This window comes from Miscanthus floridulus, chromosome 19 (genome assembly GCF_019320115.1).
Source record: "Miscanthus floridulus cultivar M001 chromosome 19, ASM1932011v1, whole genome shotgun sequence".
Lineage (NCBI taxonomy): Eukaryota > Viridiplantae > Streptophyta > Magnoliopsida > Poales > Poaceae > Miscanthus > Miscanthus floridulus.
In genome coordinates this window covers 70,538,374-70,546,970 of record NC_089598.1, presented here as the reverse complement: position 1 = coordinate 70,546,970, position 8,597 = coordinate 70,538,374, and the positions used below count along the sequence as shown (strand labels likewise).

The 8,597-nt window shown below is 45.6% G+C and overlaps 1 protein-coding gene and 1 non-coding gene across 2 annotated transcripts; both read right to left on the bottom strand.

The window, feature by feature from the left end:
• Positions 1-543: 543 nt before the first annotated feature.
• On the bottom strand, positions 544-682 carry LOC136530150 (small nucleolar RNA Z247). The gene has a single exon (XR_010777644.1). It is a non-coding gene; the product is annotated as a small nucleolar RNA Z247 (small nucleolar RNA).
• A 1,577-nt stretch (positions 683-2,259) lies between these two features.
• LOC136527549 (GDSL esterase/lipase At5g45910-like) lies at positions 2,260-6,051 on the bottom strand. The gene is made up of 5 exons (XM_066520322.1): positions 5,645-6,051; positions 4,634-4,849; positions 4,399-4,547; positions 2,790-3,066; positions 2,260-2,585 (listed from the first exon to the last, which is right to left on the bottom strand). Exons 1-5 carry the CDS (start codon positions 5,925-5,927, stop codon positions 2,365-2,367), a joined length of 1,146 nt encoding a protein of 381 aa, XP_066376419.1. The 5' UTR covers positions 5,928-6,051; the 3' UTR covers positions 2,260-2,364.
• Positions 6,052-8,597: the final 2,546 nt, after the last annotated feature.

Genomic DNA, 8,597 nt, shown 5'->3' with positions numbered 1-8,597 from the left:
TGGCACTAGGGACATGGAGAACATTATTTAGATGAATATCATGAACTGGGGATTGCAAAATGCTATGACCAATGTGATCAATTTTCATACCTGCCCCGCTGGCCGTGTGTACCTGCTCTCCTCCACGATACCTGTTGTGGAAGGAAAGCTTCTCCAGTTCACCGGTTATGTGATCTGTGGCTCCAGAATCCACATACCAGTTGGTGTCCACTCCATAGGGCGTCGTGGTCGCCGACGATGCACTCTTTTGCGGCGGTCCAGTGAATGTGGCGTCGAAACGCTTGAAGTAGCGTACCATAGTATGACCCTCCTTGCCACAGAGTTGGCAGAAGACGCCGGACACAAAATTGCGACCACCACCGCCTCCGCCACCATTTCCACGACCACCATTGCCACGGCCACCACCGCCGCGGCGAAAACCCACGCGACCACCATCACCGCGGCCACGGGACTGGTTGGGGTTGGAATTGTTCCCCCCACGGCCACCCTTGGTGGCCACATTGACAGAGGATTGAGAACCTCCGCCATGTATCTCCTTGCGCTGCTCGTAGCTGATGAGTTGCGCATACAGTTCGACGACGGAGATCGGTTCGACTCGCGCCGCCACCGCAGACACAATGGAGTCGAAGTCATCACCAAGGCCCATGAGGATGAACGAGACCAGCTCCTCGTCCTCCATCTTGCGGCCCGCCGCAGCCATCTCGTCGGCGAGGCCCTTCATCTTGACGAAGTAATCCGCCACAGACGACGTCCCCTTGTTCGCCGTGGCCAGGGCCATGCGCGTAGACATCACGCGCGCCTGAGACTGCGAGGCATGAAGATCTTGTATCCCGGCCCACAGTTCCGCCGCGGTGGTCGCCGTCGCGACCTGGCCGAAGACCTCCTTGGAGAGGGAGGAGAAGAGGTAACTGAGGACAATTTGGTCCTGAGAGACCCACTTCTCATACGCCGGATTTGGCTGCGGTTCCAGCTCCTTGCCATCGGTGAGCTTCTTGCCATCGGTGGGGGAGGATGAGTCCCCCTCAAGGAACTCAGGCGGGGGTGCGGCCGTGCTCTTGATGTAGCCGGCGAGACGAGCCCCCTTCAACGCAGACGACACCTGGGCATGCCACATGTTGTAGTTGCCACGAGTGAGCTTCTCCGAGACGACGGGGAGAAGGCCGAAGGCAAGCGGCGCATTGGCGGCGGATGGTTCCGCCATTGGATCTTATTCCGTGAGGAAAAAAAGGCTAGCTGATACCATATAATGAAATATGGGAATGAGATTACCCTGACTGGGCTCTCGGCTCATGTATTTATACTCAAACATGGTGTACAATAGATTACATGCTGATCTCAACAGATCATGCCGTGATACATGGGATACATATGCTTGCCTTACAAGCTAAGTTACAACAGCCGTATCCTACCATATCAACAGAAGATATCCTATCATCTAACAGATTGTTCAAAAAGGCATTCCTGACTGTCGGCAGTTTCCAATGCCTGGCAAATGACCCAGCAACCAGCATCAGTCCAAACCGTGACCACTTGCAGACATCAGTTATCTTGTCCATTTGTCCTCCAAGGACGAAGGCCATGTACACCCTCCAGTCACAAAAACGTTCAGATAAAGAATGTCGTTTGCTTGCCGAGCATGTCCTGGACAGAAATACTATTTCATGAGCATGAAGTTCTTGTACTGCTATGCAGAGGTAAGTTGTTACAAAGCCAAGCCGTGCAGCATTCGTTACCTGCAGAATGCAGGACTGGTGGTGTTTCAAATTGATCCATTCCATGGATTATTCAGATCCAGCTACCTCACTTAGTTGTCCAGCAGCCATCGTAATCATACCAGTTGTTGGTATTTCTATTTCTCACCCGTCCACATCAAAGCTAGGGCATGTTGTGTTCTGTAATGTCGGTTATCATGAACCAATGGAAATTGCAAGGCTACAAGACTTTCTCTCTCCATTACAAGACGTTTTGGCTTTTTAGATACATAATTTTTGCTATGATATCTAAATATACGCTATGTTTAGATGAAAAAGCTAAAACGCCTAATAATTTAAACGGAAGGAGCACCAGAAACTTGGTTACTTTTATTATCTATCTCATATTATTGCCGTAAAATTTGAAAAATGAAAAGAATCAGGAAACATGTCATACACGGTGCATCTGTACTCCAGCCATTTCAGCTGGGAACATATCTATACCGGCACGGTTTATACAAATCTTTCAATGAACAGACTAAATAGCTTTACTTTACCCATAACTTAATTGTGACCTGAGAACCGGAACATATCTTATCTATTGCCCGAAACACTCCTCATATCTCTAGCCGCAGCAGCTGCAGCGGTGTTACATACAGTTTAGCTATCTCAATTATGACTTGAGAATCGGGGGTTCAGCATACGGGCCATTCAACCAGCCATCAGCGACCTTCCTGTATGCAGCTTCAGTCATGTGGATGCCGTCCCAGCTCACGTACGACGACGGGTTGGAGCACACACTTGCGCCCTGCTCGCCACACTTCTTCTTCAGGTTAAAGTTGTAGTTGCCCTGCCCTCCTGCGCCGCAGCATGCTTGCAAAGCCGTGCTGAAACCTGCGGTAGCTCAGAATGTTCATTTCATGGAACGAAAAAAAAATCAGAACCATAAAATCAAATTGCAGGCAAACGATGGTTTTCAATCTGCAAATCACATGTTTTCTCTGAAGGTTTCATGATAAGAATGCAGTCTGAAACTCTTTGAACCCAACAAGATATACTGGAGAAGCATAACAGGCGACAGCGATAGGGAGAACTCACCAAATTTTCCAGGGCTGACGACAAACTGCATTGCAGCCTTGAAGTAATCCCCATACATGATTTTTGTCTTGGGGTACTTCTTCTGAAGCTCATCAAGCTGCTGCTTCAGCTCCCTGTTGTGGTGGAAGGCGAGGCGGTTGTACCTCCGAAGGCACCCAGTGCGGGCGTTGTAGTCTGCTTTGCTGCTGGTGTTGTACAACGTCAGGTACACCGGGAAGCAACCAATTGGGAGAACGCCGGGCACCAACAAGTCTGTTGCCCCAAGCTCGATCAATTTCTGAAACAGAAACATTTTCTTAAAGTTTGCAGAATGTGACTGAAAATTAGGGAAATACAATTAAAAACATATGTTGTGGAACTAGCTGCACTCGTAAGTATGGGCAATTCAACGTAACAGATGTATGAAACCGTTATGCTAGTTAGAGATGCACCACCACCATCACCAGTGTCATCGAATAAATCTATCATGTCGTCTTGAAATTTGTGAAAACAAACCATTGTTTACAACTGTGTCATGTGACGGCCATTTCATGATGGGCATGCGCATAGCAAATGATTCCTTGTTATCTTTACCCACCGTACCTTTTACATGCCCATTCTCTCTTCATTGTGCAATCATGTTCTACCTGAAGTCCCCATCCTTGCATCACATGGGGCTGCACTAAACAACAATCTGATGGACTGTGCAGAAGCTCAATTCAGCATGCAAAGTACAGAACCATGCCATCACAAATTTCAGGTGTAATTGATTTATGTGAAAACAACATTTTTTTTACATTCTAAAACAGTTGAGCTATAGTGACTTCACATTAAGGGCCTAGTCAAAAGATTCTTCTGTTTACGAAGGCATCATATCTGTCACATGTTCACCCCTATTATAGTGGTTACAAAGATTGACAACCCCAGTTGATCAGTTAAATAATATCCCATTTAGATCTACAGATCCGAGTCAAGAAAATGTGCAATCTATATGTGAATGCTTTTGCCTAGGCCTCGTTTAGATTGCAAATTTTTGCAATCTGGACACTGTAGCACGTTTCGTTTGTATTTGACAAACTTTGTCCGATCATAGACTAACTAGGCTCAAAAGATTCGTCTCGTGATTTACAACCAAACTGTGCAATTAGTTATTTTTTTTACCTACATTTAATGCTCTATGCATGCGTCCAAAAATTGATGTGATGGAGAGAGAGTGAAAAAACTTGGAATTTGGAGGTGATCTAAACAAGGCCCTAGTAGGTAAACTACTCATTCCTCTCACTGTACCCCCCCCCCCCCCCCCCCCCCTTCCTTCAAAAATTAAACCCACATAATTCAAAGGTATTTAATGAACAATTTCCACATCTAAAACTCATAGCACACTATGTATCAGGCTTGCAATGTCATGTTTCTTCTTTTTTGTTCCATAATCTCCAGGTACGAAGATGAGTGTGGCCTGAAATCAGCTGTACCATACACTTTGTATCTCCCTGGTGAACTGAATCGCCAACCAAGCCACTTTTTACTACTTCAGCAATGTATATGCAGAATGGTGTATGATGCAATGTAAGGATCATCATCTACTCTAGGCTGGTTAGAGAACTTTAGACTCATAATTCAGGAATGCTACCTCAACGCCGTTGGCGATGGCCTTTGTAACAAGGGGCACATAAGTCTTGATTTCAGAAAACCGGACACCAGAAAACAGAGGCGCATTGTAGTCATTGCCCCCAAACTCCCCGACCACAAACAGGGACTTGCTGAAGTAATCCTTGCAGTCTGCAATTAACACATAACCAATCACCAATGAAGCGTAATCCACTAAAATTTCAAGAATATTCAATGCAGGTGAACTGGCGTGGGACCTTGCTCCGATTTGCAGAGAGACGGCTTCATGTCCTGGAGCCAGCCGATCTGGGTGTTGATGGAGCCGGTGTTCCAGATGCGCTGGTCGATGCCGTGCGCCTTGAAGAAGGAGTACTCCAGCGCCGTCGCGCCGGTGATGGCGAAGTTGGCGCCCTTCTTGAAGTCCTTGCCCTTGGCCTGTGACGGCGGTGGCAGTGGCAGCCCGAAATGCTCGGCTGCAGAATTGGCCAAAGATTCCCATCAGAAAAGGGAGACGAGAATTCACATGACATCATCCAAAGCTACTGCACAAATGTACAGAAGGTCATGATTCACAAGGCAGCAATGCTGCTATCAGTGAGGAACACATTGCCAATTGAAAGGTTGTAGTATGGAACATATTTCCGGTCCGATCTATCTTTCCTAAAAGAAAAAGAAAAAGGGACTTTGATTGACATCAATCCTCTGCTAACTCTAGCAGAGCCGAGACAGCAATAATTCACAGCGCGGCAAAGCAGAGGCCCTTTTACCAGCAGTTTTCTACCGCTCGTTTTCATCTTTTATAAAGAAAGGTCGAAAAAATCACCCCTTTTGACCTCGCCCTCACCTGATTAAAAGGTTAGCATCACAGAGACATGAAGAACTGAGAGCAAAGAAATAGCACTTTTATCAACAAATTTTAGTAATCGCCTCATCTTTTATTCCTTTTTTGCAAAAAGAGAGAAGTTATTTATTTGACTAGATTTTAGCTTTGCTCCACCAAACTTTATTAAAAACAAAGAATAGGGGAACGGAGTATGGAGCAAGGGAGATTGAATACTGAACAGGTCAATTTCATCTTGACCACCGAAGTCAGAGCAAGGTCTCTCTTGACACTCAAATCAACACTTTTGGCAACACAGACATTTGAATTAGATATTCCAGAGTCCACAAATATAAGTAGAGTAGTTAGCAAAAAAGTATTCACAGAAGTAAAATAAAAAAAATAGATGCTGGTGTTGCAAAAAAACTAGAACTGTACGGTACAGTACCGAGGAAGTCGACGACGAGGCGTCCATTGGAGCAGCGGCCGGTGGGCTTGCCGAAGAAGGTCATCCCGTAGGGCGGGCGCGCAGTGGTGAGCGCCTTGGGAGTGCCGTCGACGATGAGGTTGCCGGCGTCGGAGAGCGAGTCCCCGAAGCTGAAGATGGCCGTGTACGACTTCTTCTTGCTCCTGGCCGCGGCGCAGGTAGCCGGCAGCGCCGCCACGAGCGCGGCGACGAGCAGGAGGAGGAGCACGCCCCGGCGGCGCTGCGGCGCGTGGGCGACGGCCATTGTGGTTGCGGGTGTCGGCAGCAGGCAGCTTCCCGGACCGACGCGTATGTGCGGTAAGAGAGAGGAGAGAGTGAGGGGAACCGGGGGCAAAGTTCTTCGCTTGTGTGGCGCGTTGCTCTGCTCTGCTTTTGCTTTATATAAACTGCGGCTGCGGGAGTGAACAGAGTGTGAGAGTGAATGAGATGCCCGGTGTGGCCTGTGCTGGATGGATGCTTGCGCCTTGCAGAGCTTTGCAGGTGCTGCAGTGCCGCGCGGCGCAGGGCTGAGGTGTGGCCGCCGCCGGCACTGTTTTGGGACGACGTTTGACGATGACCCCGTGTAGTTCTAAGCCTGCCCTACAGCGGTAACTACTCTGTAATAGCGTTGGTTCTAGCTATAATAACCAGTTAAGGCTGTGTTTGGACCCGTATATAATAGTTATCTGCTAATACTTATCTCTTCTGGATCCAAACAGATGTAGCTAATAAAATAGCTATTTGTTAGCTGGACTTTTAAATGATAATTATCTCACTAGTTTGACCAAATCAGATAATAATAGCTAATAGTTATATTAGTAGCATTTTATTAGCGATGACCCTCCAGCTAATATTTAGCTAGCTAATATTAAATATGAGCTATTAGCCTCTTGACTATTAGTAGATAATAAATTCAAACAGTGTCTAAGAGCCAGGTCCAAGTCTAACCAGCTAATTGTTAGCTACTAAAGTTACCAGAGTGGAATTAAACGGGTCTAATAAATAGAGCAGCTAACTATTAGTTAGATACACAACTAGTGATATTTTAACTAGTTGCTCCAACTTAGCTAATAGTACAAAAGACGATTTTACCCCTACCTCACGTGACATTGACCTCGAACAGGGTCTCTTCGTTGGCGGCTCCTCCATGCTAGTGACTTTGGAGGAGCGAGTGAAAGAAAGAGGCACGTCATTCTCGTAGGGAAGGACAATTGCGACAGACGAGAAAGGGTGGCATTTTTGATAAAAGTACAATTCATCCACCTGTTAGTTGGTGGGATCTAAATGATTCATAACTAGAACCTATTTAGATTGATAGAGCTAATAGTTACCTCTTTCGTCCCAAAAACAAGTATACTTTTAGCATTCAAAATTTATCCCATAATAAGTATGTTTTTCATAGGCTAAATGGTGTTCTCTTTGCGTGCACGCTGGGCTTTGGCCCCGTTCCGTGTCCTTCTGGAGCCCCATGATTTCAGACGACCCTAGAATGACTTCGCTAAACCCTTCGACGACGGCTAGCTTCTTGTCCTTAGCTTGGCCCTTCGAAGGTGTCCTAAGGATATCTTCGCGGGAGACCAAGATCGCCTAAGTTTTTCCTGGAAGAACAAGCATCATCAGTTAGATAGCAGTTGGGTCAAAGTCGATGCAAGGCGGGGACCCCTTGGGGGGATACGGCCAGCTAATTTTAGCTTAGAGATATTAAGCAACTAATTATTAGCTACTAGCAGATCTAAACAGGACCTAACAAAAAACTGCAACGGTTGTACAAGTGTTCAATGTTTGGCTGGATCTTTGATGAAGAAAAAAATGGTGAGTAAACACAGTAGAAACTTCTGTAGTTATCATCGACCAATGGATGAAATCACCGAAACTAACATTTTGACCATGTGCGTACTAATTATCATTTCGACAACGTTCAGGATAGATTAAGCGTACGTGTGGTGTGGATTTATTAATCCAACGAACTCATGGAGTATTAAATATAGACTAATTACGAAACTAATTGCACAGCTTGCGACTAATTTATGAGACGAATCTTTTAAGCCTAATTAGTCTATGATTTGACAATATAGTGCTACAGTACCATATGCTAATGATTGATTAATTAGGCTTAATAAATTCGTCTCGTGGAGTACTGATGGATTCTATAATTTATTTTTTTTTGCTCCGTTCGGCTTGCTGAATTTGGTTGAAAAACACTGTTGTTGCTGAATTGTTGTGAGAGAAAAATACTGTTCCGACTAAAAATACAAGCCGAATATATGGTAAGCTGAACAGGGTTTTTATTAGTATCCAAACACCTCATATAAAATCCTCACGTAACACCTTCCAAATTTTAATCATCAAACACCCCCCCCCCCCTAAAGCAATTTCACACGGAGTTGGAGCAGGGCAGCGTGGCGTGGTACTGGCAGACGACAGGAGTAGTACGTTTGGGGTGGATCCCCGATCATAACGAGATGTTGTTCCTCTTCTCTGTGATCCTGCATCATTATCAAGTGGATCTACGCGCGGGTTCAACTCCGACTGGGCCCGCCTCTTTTTTTTTCCAACTTTGCGAGCTCCAGCTCCCGACGCATTTCTTTCTTCGATCGCCTGCCCTGGCTCTGCCTGGTCGTTCAACCGTCCATTCATTTTCCCTCCCCGCGAACTCTTTTTATTTAATTTCTACTAGACACTACTCGAAATGGAAACATCTCTGCCGGTGCTATTAAGAAATACCCACAGAAAATTTTGAAATCACTTTTCTTGATAATGCATCCACAGAAAAAAATTTCTGTAGTTTTTTTTTTGACGGGGAATTGGAAACCCAACAATACTTGATGGAAACTGTCTGTTTCCTTGATTCCAATGACGTAAAGATGGAAATCAACATAAATCAGTTTTTTTTTTTTTTAAAAGAGACTGTATGGAAATTGGCGAAGGATTTTAG